General features: G+C 43.9%; 1 protein-coding gene across 3 annotated transcripts in view; it reads right to left on the reverse strand.

Annotated features, from left to right (window-relative positions):
• Positions 1-23,617, reverse strand: part of c5 (complement component 5) — a 223,942-nt gene that overhangs the window by 120,999 nt on the left and 79,326 nt on the right. For all 3 annotated transcript variants that reach the window (XM_072488563.1, XM_072488561.1, XM_072488562.1), the window contains exons 14-18: positions 16,463-16,612; positions 12,177-12,306; positions 9,693-9,761; positions 1,986-2,183; positions 951-1,041 (exon numbers count right to left, since the gene is read on the reverse strand). In XM_072488563.1, coding sequence (XP_072344664.1) covers positions 951-1,041; positions 1,986-2,183; positions 9,693-9,761; positions 12,177-12,306; positions 16,463-16,612 — 638 coding nt within the window. The remainder of the gene's footprint in view (positions 1-950; positions 1,042-1,985; positions 2,184-9,692; positions 9,762-12,176; positions 12,307-16,462; positions 16,613-23,617) is intronic.

The raw sequence follows: 23,617 nt of genomic DNA on the forward strand, positions 1-23,617 counted from the left end.
CCCTGATGCTTGTGTGTGGGACCCCATGTCCATGGGAGTGTGGGAGGGGAGTTTATTTTTAACACATATTGGATTACCCTCAAAGATGGCGCCCGGATCTCTGTGGAGCCGGCCTTGTCGGCTCTATCAGGCCATGCCCCGCCGCAGTGTCAGACAGAGTGCAATAAAATCCAGAGAGAAAACACAGTTATGCAGCTGGACGGTTACACACTGGTTTTCTCACCTCGGCCAGCACACTGTGCAGAAATGGGAAAATTCCACCCATAGAGCTGAAAGGTATGAAGACATCATAATCGGTTAGGTTACATTTGGATCTGGGGCTGGATTCTCCGCCGGCGGGATGCTCCATTATGCCGGCAACCCGGGGGTTTCCCAACGGCGTGGGGCTGCCCCACAATGGGAAACTCTTGACCAGCCGGCGTAATGGAGCATCCCACTGGAGGAGTGAGACAGAAATGTGGTGCGGCGGGGCGGAGAATCCAGCCCCTGCTTCCTTAATGCAGCAGATTCTGCCGGCCTCAGGGCAACCAATTTGTCTTGGGGACCTCAAACAGGCATTAGGTCCCTTCCAGCAAAAGATTTGTACCTGTTACAAGACTGGACCATTGTCGATATCAACATGATGCACTTTTGGTTCATAATCTGGCTTCCTGGAAGCTATTTTGGAGGTCTAAATGCCTGATTAATGCCAGAAAATGGGCAAAATGCCATATAATTTTTACGTCCTATTATTTTAAAAACATGGCTGGCGTTTTGTGCTGCACCCACTATGATTAACTTTGTCACTCAGAAGTGCAGTGGTCTAATTCTCAGGAATGGGCTTTTCCATAGCTGTTGTGAATATCAGTTTGGTTTGTGCCCGTGCTATGAAATAAATTATTGTAACAGAATGTACATTGTAGAATCCAATTATGAATTGCATCTCTCAAAAAATGTACTGCAGAAAATACCTCTCTTGAATTTCGTGGACCTCCCATAGCCAACTTTCTGGAAAGTAACTCCGGATGTGGGGTGGCTCCATTTCAAATTCATTGTTCAATTCTAGTTTGGGGGTAAATGAAAAGAAATGAGAACATGAAAAAGAGCAATAACTTGTATTGCTTGTATAATCTTAAAAATTAGAGCCAAGCCATTTAGGAGTGAAACAGGAAGCATATTTTAGCACAAAGGCTGTTGGAAATCTGGAGCTTGATCCCCCAATTGTGAATGTTGCACCAATTGAAATTTCAAAGCTGAGATTTTTGGAAGGGACATTGAGCAAGTAAATAAACAGAATTGCGGAAAAGACCAATCCACTCACTTCCCATCTCCAATCGCTTGGGCCTGCCTACCTGAAAGAAACTTACCTGGTCTTCAAGGGCTCCTCACTATGGAGATGCCATCCTCTGATTGGGCTGGCAGTTCTGGGAGGCAAGCCACCGCCCACAATTGGATGGCAGCCCTGGCAGCAACCTGCTAATTGGTTGGCACTGGCAAGCTGTTGCTCTGGGGTCCCACCACCCGGGATCAGCTCTCACTTTCGGTTAAAGCAGTTGGACTTTTCAACATCTCAGAAAATGCAGCCCTTCTCACTTTGAAAAGCGCATGGAGATACATTTTTAGTGTGCAATAAATGTAGGTTGTTTTCCTTATCCATTCATGTGGGGAAGCACACCCAATATTATTCAGCTGCTTCCTTTAATATAAATGGCAGAGATAAGGGAACTAGGAGTGAAACATGTTGGGGGGGACAGGGGGGGGGGGAGAGTCCGAGTCCTTCACACTGAGCACAGAGTGCCTGATCAGGAGGGAGCTCCCTCAGCCTGCATATCAAAAACCAGCGGAGGCGGGTAGGCAGCGGGCATGATATTGCTGCCATGGCACCTGATTTGTTTTTGGTCCCTCTGCAAGGGTGGGGCATAAAATTGAACCTCTAGGATCTGTGGTTCGTTTGCCAGTTTAAGTTGGTATGCAGGAAAATTAATCTTTTGTGCTTCAAGACTTACCCATTCGCCCCAATGTCAGGTCACTTTCAGACTTCAGTCGTAACTTTTGTGCATAATTGCAGCATTGTAAAAATAGATTCCTGCATGGATCAGGTAACTTGATTCTACTCGCTCGTTCAGTGCACGAATGTTGGAGAGGATAGATTTTCATTCCATCCATACAACACATCCGTTCAATTGGGTTTGTAATTCTGGCAACTGGCAACAAAGAAAAGAAGCAGGATTGAAACAAATTGTTCCTCTGGACAGCCATTTACAAAAGAATGTAATTAGAAATATCTATTTATAGACAATAAATTCTTGATCTGTTCAATTGGTCTAAATATCTGAAACTAATGTGGTGGTTTTGTCTCTGACCACTTGATGGAAAGTGGAAGAGCAATTAAAATCTCCCAGGGGAGTATAACCTTCAATTCTCTTCTAATAGTCTTCAATTTTAATTTGCACTGATCACTATTACCTAAATGTTTTCAAATTCTCTTTGTACTCTATAGTACCAGGTTAAATTACATGATGGCTCCAGGTAAATGCATCATGTTATAAAGGTACTGAAATACAGAGACCAAAAGAATCACATATTCAATCCCTCATCCTTGTAAAGTGAGATCATGGCCGGAATTCTTCAGCTATTTGAGATTCTCTGTTCCCGCCAATAGCGTGCCCCCGGTGTGGGGTGGCTTCAACGGAAAATCTCATTGACAAGCGGCGAGAGTAGAGAATCCTGCCACTAGCGAATGGTGTGCCGCCGGGAAACACAAGACTGGGGGACTGGAGAATCCAATCCCATCTCAACTGTCGGGCTGCAATAGCAGCAATACAATTGGACTGCGGAATGCCTCAGTCAAAATTAAGGCCTTCAGGGGTGTTTCATGTATATGACGGCAGTCTTCATCAGTGTCTTGTCTCAGTGGGAGCCTTTTTCCAACAGGTCTTAAGATGTCTGCCTCCAAATGCATTCTCATGGCATAGTCACATGACTATGGAATGCCAAGTGTGTCAATCAGACCAGTTAAATTTCAAAACCTAAAAAAAGCAGATAAGTGATTGGTTGAAACTGGGGAGAGGGAACAAGGCCATTACATGTCATCTCCCTCCAATAGGGTGGACATCATGGCAGTTACTTTCTATTGGTCCCGACAGGCTTGGGAATCAAGGCAAATAGGATGGTGGAAGTTTACCTCGGCCGTATTAGACCCAGGTGCAGACAGCAGTCAGGAAAGCTGTGAGAAGCGATGGTGCAGAAAAAGGGGAATTCTGATGGGGCTGTGAGGGGTGGTAGTCACACCATCTGAATTTTCCCCTCAATCTCCATGGGATTATGAGGAGAATTCCACTTTTACCATCTAGGCTCAAGTACTTAGGTGTGGTAGAGGTGGGATGCCAATGCACATTTAATTGTACCCCAATGTGAGACAGCGCGTTCAGAAGAAAAAAGGATAGTAAAACTACAGTACAATTAAATACAATACAATAGTTACCAACAATAATAATGATAATTGCTTATTGTCACAAATAGGCTTCAATTGTATGGGCCAGGGTTTAGAGAACCCCAAAGTGTATCATGGAGTTCACCTGACCCACAACTTTTAATAGATTGTGGTATGGGGAGCACACGGCCCACTCTACAGGTGTGGTATAGCAGAAACGGAAAAGTATTTTTTAAAGCAAAACAATATTTATTCTATGAACTCAAGTTAACCTTTTTAAAACATACGGTGAACATCTTAGCAACCATTAATTCAAATACAACCCTACAGAATACAACACTAAGTAATCCTTAATAACTTCCCAAACAACATCCGGAAGACAAAAGAAACACCTTTTAACAGAAGCACATTAGGTTTACATTCACTACTGAGAACACTTATAATTCTGAATTCACCAATTGATCAAGAGATAGTCTTTTCATGGCAGAGAGAACAGCAGTACACCTGCTTTGTCTGGCTTCAGCTCCAACACGGAAAACAAAACTAAAACACAACCTGCAGCAAACAGCCTAAAACGAAAGTAAAAAGCTGCCAGACAAGGCCAGCTCCACCCACGCTCTGACATCACTGATAAACACCTATTTCTTAAAGGTACATTTCTTAAACACTCATTTCTTAAAGGTACTCTCACATGACACCTCCTCCCAAGAAAAAAAAATAAACCATCAACTTCAAGGTGTTTTTTTTTTGTCACCTTTTCACTATCCTTTAAGAAATGCACACAGTAAATATACCTTTTTGTTTCAAAAAACAACACACGCAAACAGGTATAATAATATAGTCCATTTTTTTTTGTTCTTCCTCCAACGGGAATCCTTCTCGATTGACATCTCTTTGAACAAGAAGGTCTTTGCACGATCCATCCATTTCTCTACGCCTCGGCATTTCTCTTTAAACTCAGATACTTTGTTCAATCTGATCACAGAGTTCCTTGTAATTCTCCAACACAGGAGCATTGGTTATCACAGTTTTCAGGCAGTCAAACACCTGTTGAAAGTCCGCTGTCCACTGAAATATTTGACATTTCTCCAGCAAGTCTATCAGTGGAGCAACCAAGCTACAAAACGTTCGCACAAATGTTCGATCAAATCCACTCGTGCCAAGAAATCGCATTATTTCCCTTCATCTTGAGGGTATCGGAAACTCCTCAATAACTGTTGGTTTCACATCCCGTGTGACCATTCGGCCCTGTCCGACCCTGTACGATTGTATGGCCAAGGAAAGTGACTTGGGCTTTTCCAAATTCTCTTTTGGCTAGGTTTATCACCAAACGCGCCTCCTGAAGTCGATCGAGTAACTCCATCACATATTTTAAATGTTCTTTCCATGTCTGGCTGAAAATTACCAGATCATCGATGTATACCACACAATTGGGTAATCCTGAAACAACCTTGTTAGTTAACCGTTGAAATGTGGTTGGGGTGTTTTTCATGCCAAATGGCATAACTTTGAATTGGGACACACCATCTGGAGTCACAAAAGCTGAAATCTCCTTCGCCCTTTCGGATAAAGGTTCCTGCCCGTAACCTTTAAGTAAACCAGTTTAGAAATAAAAGCTGATTGTCCCACTTTCTCAATGCAATCCTCCAAACGTGGGATAGGATAAGAGTCCGTTCTTGTAACTGCATTCACCTTTCAATAGTCCACACCCATCTGGTTCTGGTACCATCACTATGGGTGAGCTCCATTGGCTGCAACCCACTTCAATTATGCCATTTTCAAGCATACTCTCAATCGCTTTGTTAACCTGTGCCAATTTTAAAGGATTAAGTCTGTATGGATGTTGTTTGATTGGATCAGCATGTCCCACATCTACATCATGTATAGCCATTTTAGTACTTCCCAACTTATCTCCACAAACTTGCCCATGTGATATCAATAACTCTTTCAGGTCAGTTTGTTTTTCCTCTAGAAGGTAACTCCACAATTTATCCCAATTTTTAAGAACATCCTCATTTTCCAATTTAATTTGAGGTATGTCAAATTCACAGTCATCTGGATTTGGTTCGTCTCTTGAAGTTAGAAATCATTAAAACCTCCTCCTTTTTCTCTCCTTCCCTTTCAAAGTACCTTTTAAGCATATTCACATGACACACTCGGTGAGTTTTCCTTCTATCTGGTGTTTGTACCACATAATTCACCTCGCTTAATTGCCTTTCAATCTGATAAGCTCCACAAAACATTGCTTTTAAAGGTTCACCTACCACTGGTAACAACACTAAAACTTTATCTCCAATGGCAAAACTACGAACTTTGGATTTCTTGTCCGCTACATTTTGTGCAACCTTTAAATGTTGTCTAGCCAATTCACCTGCTTTATTTAATCGTTCCCTAAAATTTGACACGTAATCCAATAATGTAATTTCCGATTTCACTCACCAATTTTTCCTCAATCAATTTAAATGGTCCTCTTACCTCATGACCAAAAATTAGTTCAAAAGGACTAAATTTGGTTGACTCATTAGGTGCATCCCTAATTGCAAACAGTAGAATGGAATTCCTTTATCCCAGTCCTCTGGATAATCTTGACAATAAGCCCTCAACATTGTCTTTAATGTCTGATGCCACCTTTCTAACGCTCCCTGCGATTCTCGATGGTACGCAGTTAATATAAATTGTTTTATTCCTAAGCTATCCATAACTTCTTTGAATAACCTGGAGGTAAAATTTGATCCTTGATCCGATTGTATTTCTGTGGGTAGTCCATATCTAGTAAAGAATTTAAGTAACTCCTCCACAATCTTTTTAGCTGTAATATTACGTACTGGAATGGCCTCTGGAAACCTAGTAGACACATCCATTATCGTCAAAAGATATTGATTCCCACTTTTCGTTTTAGGAAGTGGTCCGACACAATCAATTAGGACCCTTGTAAAAGGTTCCTCAAATGCTGGAATGGGTATTAAGGGCGCTGGTTTTATCACGACTTGAGGTTTCCCTATCACTTGACATGTGTGATATGATTGACAAAATTTAACTACAACTTTATGTAGTCCAGGCCAATAAAAATGTCTCTGGATTTTAGCTTGAGTTTTCCTTATTTCCAAATGACATCCCACTGGTACCTCATGTGCAACTCGCAACACCTCCTTTCTATACCCTACCGGCAATACTGCACACTTTCATCCGCCTGCATATGTAAAGGACTCCATTTCCTCATCAAGACATTACTTTTACGGTAATAACACTCTGGTATACACCTAGATTCCTCTTCCATGTATGCTTTCTGAAACATCCGTTTTATTTCTATATCTTTCTGTTGTAACTCCGCCAATTTTCCTGAACTAAAAATATCCGCTTCATACTCCACCTGTCCTTGCTCTTTTTCAACCATCTGATCAAAAATCATTTCTGATAATTGTACTTCAAAGTAATCTTCACTCTTTGATTTCTCCTCTTGTCGTAACCTGTGACTTTGCGACCGTGTTACTACACGATCCGGGTAAATCTAAGGATATTCGTCCTTCAACACTTCAGTTGTCTGATTTTCCACTGGCTTATCAACCACAGTCGGCATTACTCCCACCTGCGATCCAGCTGTATCATTACCCAAGATAAACTATATTCCTGGACAAGATAGTTTCTCTATTACTCCTACTACCACTTCACCACTCTTCTCTGGACTTTCCAACCTTACCTTATATAATGGAACACTACTTCTCTAACCCTGAATTCCACATATTACCACCTTTTCTGGCAACATTCTTCCCAAACGACATAACTCCTCATCTCGTGGCATTAAAGATTGACTAGCTCCTGTATCTCTTAAAATTGTGACTTCTTTACCTGCCCCTCCTGATACACTTTACCCACACAAGTAAATTCCTTAAAGACATCTGGCACCTTCTTATCAATCACCTCTTGATCAGGCTGTACAATCTTTTGCACCTCCTTCGCTTCACTTGGGCTTTCCTTTACCACTTTAACAAATCCCACTGTCTTATCCTGTTTTACCACATCAGCCTTCCCAGTGCTTTTCTTCAACCACCAACACTGTGACTTTGCATGTCCTAGTTTATTAAGTGAAAACATTTGAAAATTTACATTTCTTTTCCACCCTCCTGGATTTCTTTTTTAATCTGAGGTACACTCTCCTTATTATCTCCCATCAGATCACCTTTACCTTTACCTCTTGAGTATTTCTCATGTCACCAGTTTCTATCCCTCACAGGCTGAAACTGATGTCAGAAACCAAGCTTTGATTTATGAACTAATTCATAATCATCTGCCATTTCCGCTGCTAATCTCGCAGTTTTAACCCTCTGCTCTTCCACATGAGTTCTCACTACATCAGGAATTGAATTTTTAAACTCCTCCAAAAGCATCATTTCTCTGAGAGCTTCATACGTTTGGTCTATTTTCAAAGCCCTTATCCACCTATCAAAATTACTCTGTTTGAGCCTTTCAAACTCCATGTATGTTTGACCAAATTCTTTCCTTAAATTTCTAAACCTTTGTCTGTAGGCTTCAGGCACTAGTTCGTATGCACCTAAGATGGATTTTTTTCACCTCCTCCGGTAGTGATGCAAACATTTCACTAACCCTACCTATCAGCTTTGTTTGAATCAGTAATACCCACATGTCCTGTGGCCATTTCATTTGTTTAGCTACCTTCTCAAATGAAATGAAAAAGGCTTCCTCCTCCTTCTCATCAAACCTTGGCAATGCTTGGACATATTTAAATCGATCCCCACCAAGCCTCCGACCATGACGCTCTTTCTCACAATCCTCATCACTATCCTCCAACTGTACGTTTCCCTTTATGTCTGCCAATTTTAACTGACTTATGTTTCATGGCCATTTTCTGAAGTTCAAACTCTCTCTCTTTATCTTTTTCCCTGATCTGTATCTCCCTTTCTCTTTCTTTTTGTTCTGCTAGGGCTATTCTTTCTTTTCTCCTTTCTTCTCTCTCTTTTTCTTTTTCTTCTCTCTCTCTTTCTTTTTCCTCTCTATCTGTTTCTTTCCTCTCTATCTTTTTCTCTTTCTTTTTCCACGCTCTCTCTTCCTCTTTCCTCTCTTTCGTATTCAAGCTGCTTTAATTCTTTCTCATGTTCCATTTGTTTAATTTGTCACTGAATTTTTGCCATTTCCAATGAATCAAACTGTATCTCAGGCAACTTTAAATGCTTAGCAACCGCCATAATTACCTCATCTTTTCACATTTTGTCAGGTAATGTTAACTGCAATGTTTTTGCCAAATCTAACAGCCTGCTTTTAGTCTCTGTCCATCAGGTACTGTGTGTGACCGTCTCCACCCCCAAAAACTTCAGAGCCTCTGAAAGAGCCATTGTCCACAACACTCTCCCCACTTAAACTAGAATACCACACCTAAAAAGCAACCACAATATGCTCACCCCTCACCGTCTTTAAGTTCACTAAGCCAATCCAATAGATAGACTTTTATCTTGGACGAGCCCCCAATTTGTTATGGGCCAGGGTTTAGAGAACCCCAAAGTGTATCATGGAGTTCACCTGACCCACAACTTTTAATAATAGATTGTGGTATGGGGAGCACACGGCCCACTCTACAGGTGTGGTGCAGCAAAAATGGAAAAGTATTTTTTAAAGCAAAACAATGTCTATTCTATGAACTCAAGTTAACCTTTTTAAAACATACAGTGAATATCTGAGCAACTATTAATTCAAATACAACCCCCAAAGAATACAACACTAAGTAATTCTTAATAACTTCCCAAACAAATCCAGAAGACAAAAGAAACACCTTTTAACAGAAGCACATTAGGTTGACATTCACTACTGAGAACACTTAAAATTCTGAATTCACCAAATGATCAAGAGATCGTCTTTTCATGGCAGAGAGAACAGCAGTACACCTGCTTTGTCTGGCTTCAGCTCCAACACTGAAAACGAAACTAAAACACATCCTGCAGCAAACAGCCTAAAACGAAAGTAAAAAGCTGACAGATAGCCCAGCTCCACCCAAACTCTGACATCACTGATAAACACCCATTTCTTAAAGGTACATTTCTAAAACACTCATTTCTTAAAGGTACATTTCTAAAACACTCATTTCTTAAAGGTACATTTCTAAAACACTCATTTCTCAAAGGTACTCTCACATGATGCAATGAAGTTACTGTTAAAAGCCCCTGGTCGCCACATTCCGGCACCTGTTCGGGGAGGCCGGTACGGGAGAAACATAATAACAACTGAACGACAAAACTGTTTTTTTTGATCAATGATTTTAAAATAGCCTTACTTTTATTCCGTATTTCAGCCATCAGTTTCAAATCTCGCTTCGGTCGCAAAATTCCATCACATTTTGTATCTGTTGATGTAAAATCGGAGCTTCAGTTGTAAAACATTTATGTAGTACATACTTTATTACCCTATCTGAGTCAATTGCGATATGTCAGAGCTCATGCACTAAATAATGGGTGATATTAGAAATAATTAACAGTTGATGAGAAAATTCTGTCTCTCATATTATATTCAATTCTGTCTCTCACATTATATTCAATTCTGTCTCTCACATTATATTCAATTCTTTCTCTCACATTATGTTCAATTCTGTATCTCACATTATGTTCAATTCTGTCTCTCACCTTATATGATTGTGGGACATGTTGGAGGGAAATCCTGCTATTTGCATTATACAACTAATTCTTAAACATGTTGCAAATTGTAGCTAACTTTGCAGCTCGATGTGCTTTCTGTGTCTGCTACTGAAGACAGCCCTGTGTGCAAAACAAATGACTCATCGCCAGGTGCTGACCCAGAGACAATGGACTATTCACAAACTTTGCCCAAGGTCTGAATGCCTTAAGATAACCCTGCTTTGCCCAGCTAGCTACAAGCTGAAGAATTAGAAACAACCGGAAAAAGCTGTAGATGACAAACTAATAACCATTTATGGCATGGACTGAGATAATGGAGGATTAATTAGTTGCATGTAATGAATTGTGACACAAATAAAGGTGATTGGCTGTATGTAAATGAGATTGCAAGCTGATTTTGCTTTCAAAATCTGTATATTAACCCTCGTGAACCTTAGCTCAAGTGAGTGCTGTCTAGAAGGCTTCAGAGCATCAGGCCTTTCTCCCAGAATTCTGATATAATAAACTGCTTTTTTAAACTTATACTCAGGCCTTCGTGTGAATATTTTCACCTCTAACATTAACTTTCTTAACTTAGATTGTTGTCATTTTAACTGAAACTCAGTGACAATAATGTTATAGTCACCTACAGTTGGATTTGCAGATAGGGGCCCAGAAAATGTTCCTGCTCCCAATATCTTGCCATGATTTTATGGTCAGCAGCAAGGCCCAAGGTGGCCTACTTACTCTCACCCCAAATGAGGCCCTTGAATGACCAAATAATGATAATTTAAGAGGCACTTTCCACCCCAACTGCAGTTTGTCAGCTGGCGGTAGGAGATCAGCAATGGGGGGGGATGCTAAGTAGATTCATCTGCTTGGGCACTGGACAGAAAATGGGGTGGGGTGCCTCCTTCATGGACCCATTTCCAATCAGGATCCCCTGCAAGGTTTGCATCCTCCGGTTGCCCCCTCTCACCTGGCCTTTGCACCTCTTCCCTATTTCTCGCCCCTTCCCCCCCAGGGCCTCCTGACCTGGCGAGATTCCCAAAAAATGACCGTTCATTCGGCTCTTGGCACATTGTTTCTGAGGACTGGTGTTTCTGAGGATTAGTTGAAGTGCCAGCAGTAGCAACCACTCCTAGTGGCGCTTCTGGGGCCATTCAGATGGCTGGCAGCTCTGGGAGCCAGGACGTTATCCCCCAGATGGGGAAGGTAGGCCTGTCTCCAGTCAATTAACTCTGAGTGTTAAATGGTAAAAGATCAGCTTTCCAGAATAGGGGTAAATTCCACTCTGACCTTTTTGTGATGGGTTGGGAATTCTGACCATGTTTTCAGACTTGGCTCAGAGGTAGCAATATTTTCAATTCCATTCCAGGGGTCTGAGCATACAATTTATGCTGACACTTCAGTTTAATGCTGAACTGTTGGAGGTGTTGTCTTTCAGGTGATACTGTCTGCTTTCATAGAAAGGCGCAATAGGTTCTTTGGCTCTATATTAAGAACAGAGAGGTTCTCCTGGCCAATATCCTCCTGTTCCTTAATCAACACAGATAGAGAAGCCAATAATGATTGTACAACCTTCCTTTGTGCCAATTGCTGCTGTGTTTCTCTGCATTACAACACTTTAAAAGTGCTTCTCTGGTGGTGTTGCACTGTTGAATGTGTGAAGTTGTGAAATGTGCTATACAAGGGGTGGGTTTAGCACAGGGCTAAATCGCTGGCTTTGAAAGCAGACCAAGGCAGTCCAGCAGCACAGTTCAATTCCCATACCTGCCTCCCCGAACAGGCGCCGGAATGTGGCGACTAGGGGCTTTTCACAGTAACTTCATTTGAAGCCTACTTGTGACAATAAGCGATTTTCATTTTTTTTTTCATTTTCAAAACAAGCCCTTTCCTTCTTATGCTCAGGAAATGGATTAGGCTGTGCTGAGCCAGACAATCTCAATTAGGTTGCAGCCGACCTCTGTCTTCCTGGGCTGAAGTTGGGAAAACTGGCCAGAGTTTCCATTCCTGAACACTAGCTACTCCTACTTCCATCTGTTCCAAGGCATAGAACATTTTGAATCATAAGGAAATATCCTTCCCCTTGAACACTGGTACATCTAATTTCAAATTATAACTCATTCATTCAATTGCATGGTTACCAGTAACTGGCAAAGCTTTAACATTGGCATTGGTCAAAAACATCAATCCAGCTCTCTTGAACACATCAGCATTATTTCTTCCTGCTCCAGCACCACATCCAAGATCATGCTTTTCAGCATCGAAAAGTACCTGCATGAAGAATGCCAATAGCTATATTAAGTGAACATTAATTTTCCTGTATTGCATACAAAAACAAAAAAATAGCCTGTTATCTAGATGTTAATCATTCCAATGATCTGCTGGTGGACCTCCCACACTCTTCCTTCCCTAAATTTCATTTTATCCAACACTCTGCTTCCAGAATAGGCTCCAGATCCTGAATACTTAAAGAAAGCTCTGTGGCTGGAATTTAATGTTTGTGACTGGAGAACTGGTCCGTTGGTGAAGGCCCACAGGATTAAGTGTTCATTATGCACTTAATTGGCCAACGGTGGGCCTTCCCCAGGAAATCCGTACCCCCAGAGGCCAGTAATTTTCCATTGTTTTGTCATCACCTCTGGGAGTGGTGGCTGGGGTTGGTACTGCACCCATCAGAGGCCTCAGATCAAGAGAGAGGTTTGGGAGTTGCAGGGAGGGAGCTGCTGGCTAGGGGGTGCAGGTAGGTAGAAAGAAAATGCAGGGGTCATTAATTGCCCACTTAAGGGCTTCAATTAGCATCTAGGGGGATGCACAAATCAGCCCATCCTGGATTTAATCAGGAGAGGTGGGAAAGAGGGGTGAAGTCCCCACTCGGTACCCCCTGCCCAATGAAATGCCATCCCGACCTCCAGTGCATTTCCTATGTCTCTCCTTTGAAGTCATTCTTAAACCCCAAGCTTTAGGTCACTGTTCCTAACTTCACTTTTTTGGTTTGATGTTTGTATATTTGTGATTATGGGCAAAATTCTCTATTTGGAAGACTATGCTCTCCCACTGGAGCTGAATTGCACCTGATTTGTACGAGTGAGGAAGCGATTTGCAATCCTTAGCCATGCAAATTGATGAATGCCGAGGATGGTGAGGGATTCTCGAGGGAATCCTACTATGGGCCACCAGTTTGAGCAAGCGTCCCGATAGAGAGGTCCCGCAGCTAGAGCCATCACCCCCCTCTCCACGCATGGCAATTCAGCACCCACCCCTCCTGGATTTTCTGGGTTCTTCCCCACCCAGTACAGGGGTGATCTGACCCGCCCCCCGCCCCCACAGAGACCCCCTGAATAAAGGGACACCCTCAGAGAACCCTAAATAAAGAGACCCTCTAAATAAAAGGACACCCCCACAGGCCCCACAGAAAAGAGACCCTTGTCAGGAAGCCCCCGCCAGAAGAGAGACCCCTGTCAGGAATTCCTTATTTTAAAGTAGCAGATATAGAATCACAGAATCTTAAAAACCTCAGGATAGGAGTAGACTGTTGAATCCACCCTGCCTATGCACATGCTGACTTCATGTCAGAGCTTTTAAAAAATTTGTTCACGGTATGTGGGATGTGTGCATTGCTGATTAGGTTAGCACTTATTGTGCGTCCTTTGAGAAACTGGTGATGTGCAGTTTTCTTGAACCACTGCAATCCATGTGATGTCGGAACACCCAGCATGCTATTCGGAGGGGAGTTCAAAGATTTTTATCCAGCGACAATGAAGGAACATTGATATAATTCCAAGTCAGGATGGGGTATGACTTGGAGGGGAACTTGCAGATGGTGATGTTCCCATTCTGCCCTTGTCTTTCTAGGTGGTAGAGGTTGTGGGTTTGGAAGATAGTGTCTCAGGAGCCTTGGTGAGTTTGCTGCATTGCATCTTGTAGGCAGTGCACACTGCTGCTATTGTGCATCGGTGGTGGAGGGCGTGAATGGTGGATTAGGTCCCACTCAAGAGACTCATCCAGGCAAATGGAGAGTATTCCATCAGACTCTTGACTTGTGTCTTGTAGATGCTGGACAGGCTTGGGGAATCAGGAGGTTACTCACCATGGAATTACCAGCCTCTGACCCTCTTTGTAGCCACAGTATTTATATGGTTAGTTCTGTTCAGTTTTGGTCAATGGTAACCCTCAAGAAGTTGATAGTGGAAGATTCAGCAACAATAATGCCATTGAATGTCATGGGGTGATGGTTTATTTCTCTCTTGTTGGAGATGGCCATTGCTCAGCATTTGTGTAGCACAAATGTTACTTGCCATTTATCAGCCCCAACTTGAATATTGACCCAGTCTTGCTGCATATGGACATGTGCTGTTTCAGTATCTGAGGAGTCAAAAATGGTGCTGAACATTGTGGAATCATCTGTGAACATCTCTATTTCTTACCTATGTTGGAGGGAAGGTCATTGATGAAATAGTTGAAGATGGTTGGGCCTAGAACACAAACTGAGGAACCCCTGCAATGAAGTCCCATGACTGAGATGATTGACCTCCAACAACCACAACCATCTTCCTTTGTGCTAGGTATGACTCCAACCAGTGGAGAGTTTCCCCCCCTGATTCCCATTGACTTTAGCTTTGCTACGGCTCCACACTCAATCAAATGCTGCATTGATGATGAGCACAGTAACTCTCACCTCACCTCTTTAAGTTCAGCTATTTTGTCGTTGTTCATGTAGCATAAGGGTCTGGCAAATATAGGGGCTGAGAAAATCACTGCCCACACAGTGAAGAAAGTGTGCACATTACCCACCCCTCGGGTCAGTCTAGTGTTGGACCGAGCCGTGTGTGCTTTGTATGACTCTGAACACTTCTTCACCTACCAGACTGCAGCCAACACCCTACAACAGTTTAAACCAAGGCTGTAAAGATAAGGAGCTGCTAGGCCCCGATGAACCCAAACTGAACATCAGTGAGCAGATTATTACTGAGTGAGGGCTGCTTAATAACCCCGTCGATGATACTTCCCATCACTTTGCTGATGATTGAGAATAGACCGATTTGCTAATTGGCCAGGTTAGATTTGTCCTGCTTTTGTGGACTGGACTTACCGTGGCATTTTCTACATTGCTGGGAAGATGTTGGTGTTATAGCTGTATGGAACAGCTTAGCTCGGGGTGGTCCAGCTCTGGAGCACAAGTCTTCAGTACTATTGCCGGAATGTTGTCAGGGCCATACCCTCTACAATATCTAGTACCTTCTGCTTTTTTTGATATGATGTGAAGGTAACCAAATTTGCTGAAGACTGACATCTGTGATGCTGGGGACCTCAAGAGGAGGCCGAGATAGATCATCCAACCTGCACTTCTGCCTGAAGGTGGCTGAAAATGCTTCAATCTTGTCTTTTGCACTGCTGTGCTTGGTTCCCCCATCAGTTAGGATGAAGATATTTGTTGAGCCTCCTTCTCCAGTTAGTTGCTGAATTTCCACCACTGGCACAGCACTAGAGACCCGGATTCGATTCTGACTTCGGATGATTGTCTGTGTGGAGTTTGCACATTCTCTCCATGTCTACATGAGTTTCCCCTGGGTGCTCCATTTTTCTCCCACAGTCCAACGATGTGCAGGTTAAGTTCATTGGATATGGAAGGGAGTTGGAAGTCGGGTTGTGGGAGAAGGCCCTGAGAAGAGTCAATGTATTCTCGTCGTGTGCCAGGCTTAGCCTAATCCAGTTTAAGGTGGTCCACAGGGCTCTCATGACTGTGACCCGGATGAGCAGGTTTTTTGAGGAGGTGGAGGACAGGTGTGGGTGCTGTGAGGGAAGTCCTGCGAACCATGTACATATGTTTTGGGCATGTCCGAGACTGAGGGGATTTCGGCAGTGATTTTCAGATGTCATGTCAGAGGTCCTGGAAAGGAGGGTGACTCAGAGTCCAGAGGTGGAAATATTTGGAGTGTCGGAAGATCTGGGAGCCCGAGAGGAGGAGAGAGAGTGGTTGACGTTTTGGCCTTTGCCTCCCTGGTGGCCCTGAGATGGATTTTGCTGGGATAGAGAATTGGAGCAAAGTGGAGAATTAAACCGACAAGCAACAGGAAGCTGGTTTAGTTTTTGCCCTTATTTCTTTCTTAATCCTTTCACTTTGCATTTGAATGCAGCTTTCCAGCCATTCACTCTTCATGTTTGGAACTTGAACGGAGGAGCTTCACAATGGAGTAACTAAGTCTGCATTTGGTTCTTATTTTTTAATCAGAAGTATATAACAATGAACTTTGTTAGTTGCATTAATTAATTATTTCTTGCCCAATAAATCTCTATGCATTCTACATGACATCATGTCATAAATTTATTTTGACCAGTATCACAGCAATTCCTACAAGACAAATTAGAGTTCATATATAAATAATTTGTTACAAAATGGTATTTACTGTGATGTGAAAATGCACTTAACTTTTTCAATTGACATCTTGCTTCCTGTTCTTATTGAATACACAGCGGTGTCGATGGAAGATAATGCAACAAGTGAATTTGGTTTAGCAGTAATACTTAAAGCCATTTGGCTTCCTGGCTTGTATACATTCGAATTTGTACTCAATACAATCTGTGAACATAAAACAGAGTGTATTTAACCATTCATCTGGAGACGATATCAGTTCAATTAATATACTGAAATTATTTTCTTTAAGAGAATACCTATTATTATATTAATATTCTTCAAGGTATAAATGCAGTATATTATGAAACATAGTTAGACTTCTCAATTCCAGAGGTACAAAGAACAATACAGCACAGGAACAGACACATCTGCCCGCCAAGCCTGTACCGGTCATGATACCAACATTTACCAAAAACCCTCAGCACTTCCTTATGTCATATCCCTCTATACCCATCCTATCCATGTGTTTGTCAAGATGCCTTCTGAATGTTGTTAATGTATCTGCTTCCACAACTTCCCCTGGCAACGCGTTCCAGGCACTCACCACCCTCTGTGTAAAAAACCTGCCTCGCACATCTCCTCTAAACTTTGTCACATGGTCCTTAAACCTATGCCCCCTGGTGACTGACCCCTCCACCCTGGGAAAGAGTGCCTGTCCATCCACTCTATCCATGTCCCTTATAATCTTGTAGACCTCTATCAGGTCACCCCTCAACATCTGCCTTTCTAATGAAAATTGTCTGAGTCTATTCAGCCTCTCCACAAAGCCAACACCCTCCAGACAAGGCAACATCCTGGTAAACCTCTTCACCCTCTCCAAAGCCACCACATCCTTCTGGTAGTGTGGCGGCCATAATTGTGCGCAATATTCCAAGCCTTACCAAGGTTCTATATAACTGTAACATGACTTGCCAATTTTTATCTCAATTCCCCGTCCAATGAAGGCAAGCATTCCGTATACTTTCTTAACTATCTTGTCCACTTGTGTTGCCACCTTCAAAGATCTGTGGACATGCACGCCCAGATCTCTTTGACTTTCTATATTCCGAAATGTTTTGCCATTTAGGGTACATTTCCCCTCTATGTCAGACCTACCAAAATGCATTACCTCACATTAGTCCAGATTAAGCTCCATTTGCAATTTCTCTGCCCAAGTCTCCAACCTATCTGTGTCCTGTTGTATCTTCTGACAATCCTCAACACTATTTGTCACTCCACCAACCTTGGTGTCATCTGCAAACTTACTAATCAGACTGGCTACATTTTCCTCCAAATTGTTTATGTACACTACAAACAACAGAGGCCCAAGCACAGATCCCTGTGGAACACCATTAGTCACAACCTTCCATTCAGAAAAACACCCTTCTACTGCTACTCTTCTGTGACTGAGCCAGTTCTGTATCCATCTTACCACCTCACCTCTGATCCCGTGTGACTTCACCTTTTGTACCAGTCTGCCAGGAGGCACCTTGCCAAAGGCTTTTCTGAAGTCCTTGTAAACAACATCCACCGCTCTCCCCTCATCAATCATCTTTGTCACCTTCTCAAAGAGCTCGATCAAGTTAATGAGGCACGACCTCCCCTTCACAAAACCATGCTTTCTATCGCTTATGAGTCCATTTGTTTCCAAATGGGTTTAAATCCTGTCCCTGAGAATTCTGTCCAATAATTTACCTATTACCGACGTGAGGCTCACCGACCTATAGTTTCCAGGATTATCCCTGCTACCGTTCTTAAACAGTGATACCACATGAGCTATTCTCCAGTCCTCTGGGATCTCACCTGTAGCTAATGAGGATACAAAGATGCCAGTCAAGATCCTCCCTTAGGGCAGAATTTAACAAAAAAATGACACGGTTTAACTTTGAGGAGAAAATCAGTGCAATTCCCATTGTCTCCAGTGGCATGATTTTTCCAGGCACTTTGAAAAGAATTTTCCCCACATGAAAAATGCCATGCCTGAGGTGCAAAGTGTCTGATTCATCCGCCCCAGAGGTCACCTAAGCACTTCAATGAAGGGGCGCTGCATTGAAACGGCTCCACAGCACTTACTCTCATTCAAGCCAGGAGAATGGCAGCTCGGAAACCAGCTCCTAGATTTATGGATGGGCCCCTCACCCATTTGCTGGATGCTATGGAGGAGAGGCGGGCTACAATATACGGTTCGGTTGACAGGAGGCCCTCCAGCAAGATGACGAATGCCTCCTGGGAGTCGGCATCATCAAATCCCCCTGACACTCTTCATCAGAACCCTTCCTGCTTAGGCACAGTGCCCATACATTCCAGGTATCATCTTTAGTCATGGCAACGGGGTCAGCCGAGTAAAAATAAAGTACTGTTTTATTCACAACAGAAACGTATATACACACAGGACCCGGTCAGGCTTCACCTGTCCTTTCTCTCTTGAAGCCTGTTCTAATCAAGCTGACCTTGCATACAAAAGTCTCCACCATGTTAACGGAGGAGTGCATACACCTTGACCCACATGGAGACTCTCATCAACCCTGTCCTGTGTGCTCCGAGTGGGATACTACATCAGGAGAAGCCCGCCTACAACCGCCGCAAGTGAGAGAAAACAGATGGTGGGATGCCCAAGCTGAGAATTCTGAATTCTTACAAGGGGAGGGCCATGGAGCTCGCAGGGGAGGAGGAGTGGGCCTGCACTGAGCAAGATGGGTCTAAGTGTCAGATTCTGACTGAAAACTGGTGTGTTTCTCCCCAGGGAAACAGGCAGGATTTCTCACTGAATCTTCAGATGCTTTGCCAAAAAGAAGCTGGGGAGCGGTGTCATTCCTGAGGGGCGGAGCCTAAAGACATCGGCAAGCCTGGCTCCACAGAGATCAGGGTGCCATTTTTAAAGGGTGCCCTGATTTCAAATTGAAGTTAAATACTCCCGCTTCCCCATCATCCCACTCTTTGACTTTGAGCTGTTTTGAGTTCAACCAGTTACTCCTTGACTTTGAACTATTTTGAGTTCAACCAAATTTGTTGACTTTGAGACAGTGGGCAGCTGGCCTTGTTGAGGGTTAACTCTTGATGGCCAATTAGTTTGAAGAGCTAGAGGGCACAATTGTTTTCTGCTTCAGGGATAGGCAAAGAAATAGTCACTCTTCTTACTCCGACTGCATCATTCTGAGGTCTCATTGTTGTCATGCTTCTACACTTAAGATACCTGGACAGCCACACCAGAGTTTGTGTCCTCCCCCCACCCCCGAAGGCTGGCACTGTATTGCCTTCTCTTTGGGGTCTCATCCACTCAGCCATTTCGACCTGCCTCCTCATCCACTCAGCCATTTCGACCTGCCTCCTCATCCACTCAGCTATTTCGACCTGCCTCCTTGGCTCTCATCACAACAAACCCCCCCCCCCCCCCCCCCACCCCCCCCCCCCCCCCCCCCCAGCCCATATGACCCGCAGTGCAGCCACACTCTAAGAACCTTTAAACACACAGGCAGAAAACCAACACAGCCCTCTACAAACTTTTAAACATCATGGGCGGCAAACTAACATAACCCTTTAACAGCTTTTCAACACAGACAGCAGACCTCAGGGCCACCCACGCAAGCCATGACCCCCATACCAGACACCCCCATCTCTGGAGTTGACCAGTGGGCTCTGTCCCCTTGGACTTCCTGGTGCTAGGTGGAGACAACAGGGCTTACCTCCTTCCTCCCTCTTGCGAGGTTATGGCGCCTGGTCTCCGTTTTTAAAAGTAGTAGTAATTCATGCCAGCGGGATGTCACGCCTGGTGGGTGGGAAGATTCAATGAGGACTGAAGATGCGAAGTTGACCACACTAAGATTATTATCATAGATACAAATTTATGCAAATCAGGTTCGCGCCTTTCTTGGGCGTGAATCTGATCACATCATCGGGGAGGGCCCAGGAAGATCGCGTTCCAAAATCTCACTAGCATAACTCCCATTTTTGGCCTCTCGCGATATTTAGCCGCCACTACGGGATTTGTGTCACAGTTAACTCGACTGCTAAATCCTGTCCTATATTTGTAAACCTTTCCTAAGTTCTTGTTGCGATGCATTATCAATTACGATGAGACGAGAGTAGAGAGTAATCAAGGCTTTATTAAGTAGAGATGTATGGCCTCAAAGAACAACAAAGAAATGTACAGCACAGGAACAGGCCCTTCGGCCCTCCAAGCCCGTGCCGACCATGCTGCCCGACTAAACTACAGTCTTCTACACTTCCTGGGTCCGTATCCCTCTATTCCCATCCTATTCATGTATTTGTCAAGATGCCCCTTAAATGTCACTATCGTCCCTGCTTCCACCACCTCCTCCGGTAGCGAGTTCCAGGCACCCACTACCCTCTGCGTAAAAAACTTGCCTCGTACATCTACTCTAAACCTTGCCCCTCTCACCTTAAACCTATGCCCCCTAGTAATTGACCCCTCTACCCTGGGGAAAAGCCTCTGACTATCCACTCTGTCTATGCCCCTCATAATTTTGTAGACCTCTATCAGGTCGCCCCTCAACCTCCTTCGTTCCAGTGAGAACAAACCGAGTTTATTCAACCGCTCCTCATAGCTAATGCCCTCCATACCAGGCAACATTCTGGTAAATCTCTTCTGCACCCTCTCTAAAGCCTCCACATCCTTCTGGTAGTGTGGCGACCAGAATTGAACACTATACTCCAAGTGTGGCCTAACTAAGGTTCTATACAGCTGCAACATGACTTGCCAATTCTTATACTCAATGCCCCGGCCAATGAAGGCAAGCATGCCGTATGCCTTCTTGACTTCCTTCTCCACATGTGTTGCCCCTTTCAATGACCTGTGGACCTGTACTCCTAGATCTCTTTGACTTTCAATACTCTTGAGGGTTCTACCATTCACTGTATATTCCCTACCTGCATTAGACCTTCCAAAATGCATTACCTCACATTTGTCCGGATTAAACTCCATCTGCCATCTCTCCGCCCAAGTCGCCAAACAATCTAAATCCTGCTGTATCCTCCGACAGTCCTCATCGCTATCCGCAATTCCACCAACCTTTGTGTCGTCTGCAAACTTACTAATCAGACCAGTTACATTTTCCTCCAAATCATTTATATATACTACAAAGAGCAAAGGTCCCAGCACTGATCCCTGTGGAACACCACTGGTCACAGCCCTCCAATTAGAAAAGCATCCTTCCATTGCTACTCTCTGCCTTCTATGGCCTAGCCAGTTCTGTATCCACCTTGCCAGCTCACCCCTGATCCCGTGTGACTTCACCTTTTGTACTAGTCTACCATGAGGGACCTTGTCAAAGGCCTTACTGAAGTCCATATAGACAACATCCACTGCCCTACCTGCATCAATCATCTTAGTGACCTCCTCGAAAAACTCTATCAAGTTAGTGAGACACGACCTTCCCTTCACAAAACCGTGCTGCCTCTCACTAATACGTCCATTTGCTTCCAAATGGGAGTAGATCCTGTCTCGAAGAATTCTCTCCAGTAATTTCCCTACCACTGAAGTAAGGCTCACCGGCCTGTAGTTCCCGGGATTATCCTTGCTACCCTTCTTAAACAGAGGAACAACATTGGCTATTCTCCAGTCCTCCGGGACATCACCTGAAGACAGCGAGGATCCAAAGATTTCTGTCAAGGCCTCAGCAATTTCCTCTCCAGCCTCCTTCAGTATTCTGGGGTAGATCCCATCAGGCCCTGGGGACTTATCTACCTTAATATTTTTTAAGACACCCAACACCTCGTCTTTTTGGATCTCAATGTGACCCAGGCTATCTACACACCCTTCTCCAGACTCAACATCTACCAATTTCTTCTCTTTGGTGAATGCTGATGCAAAGTATTCATTTAGTACCTCGCCCATTTCCTCTGGCTCCACACATAGATTCCCTTGCCTATCCTTCAGTGGGCCAACCCTTTCCCTGGCTACCCTCTTGCTTTTTATGTACGTGTAAAAAGCCTTGGGATTTTCCTTAACCCTATTTGCCAATGACTTTTCGTGACCCCTTCTAGCCCTCCTGACTCCATGCTTAAGTTCCTTCCTACTTTCCTTATATTCCACGCAGGCTTCGTCTGTTCCCAGCCTTTTAGCCCTGACAAATGCCTCCTTTTTCTTTTTGACGAGGCCTACAATATCTCTCGTCATCCAAGGTTCCCGAAAATTGCCGTATTTATCCTTCTTCCTCACAGGAACATGCCGGTCCTGAATTCCTTTCAACTGCCACTTGAAAGCCTCCCACATGTCAGATGTTGATTTGCCCTCAAACATCCGCCCCCAATCTATGTTCTTCAGTTCCCGCCTAATATTGTTATAATTAGCCTTCCCCCAATTTAGCACATTCATCCTAGGACCACTCTTATCCTTGTCCACCAGTACTTTAAAACTTACTGAATTGTGGTCACTGTTACCGAAATGCTCCCCTACTGAAACATCTACCACCTGGCCGGGCTCATTCCCCAATACCAGGTCCAGTACCGCCCCTTCCCTAGTTGGACTGTCTACATATTGTTTTAAGAAGCCCTCCTGGATGCTCCTTACAAACTCCGCCCCGTCTAAGCCCCTGGCACTAAGTGAGTCCCAGTCAATATTGGGGAAGTTGAAGTCTCCCATCACCACAACCCTGTTGTTTTTACTCTTTTCCAAAATCTGTCTACCTATCTGCTCCTCTATCTCCCGCTGGCTGTTGGGAGGCCTGTAGTAAACCCCCAACATTGTGACTGCACCCTTCTTATTCCTGATCTCTACCCATATAGCCTCACTGCCCTCTGAGGTGGCCTCCTGCAGCTGTTACCAGAATGGGAGCAGCCGGGTGTGCACACACATTTATACTCCTCCTACTGGAAGTACAGGAGCCTTACCGTATTACCTCTAATAACAACTATTATACAATCAGTGGTGACTACCACATTCACCCCCTGTTTAAAAAAAAAAGAGTCCAGTGAGGGTGGTGGAAAAAATGTACAGGTTTGTTAAAATTTAAAGTTTACAGTCTGGTGAAAATCTACAAATTCAGCCGGTCGCGTGCCTTGATCCTCCGTTGTGAGCGCCTTGGTCCCGGTGGTGATGCAGGCGCCGACTTGGTCGCCTGTGACTCCGGGAGCGTTGTCCTCATCTTCATTCCCGGGTGGAACCAATGGGAGGACGGATTGTCCTGGGGCGGTAGCCGTAGTGAGGTGCGCTGGGGGGAGGGTGGGTGGCGC

This window comes from Scyliorhinus torazame, chromosome 22, assembly GCF_047496885.1.
Source record: "Scyliorhinus torazame isolate Kashiwa2021f chromosome 22, sScyTor2.1, whole genome shotgun sequence".
In the NCBI taxonomy this organism is placed as follows: Eukaryota; Metazoa; Chordata; class Chondrichthyes; order Carcharhiniformes; family Scyliorhinidae; genus Scyliorhinus; species Scyliorhinus torazame.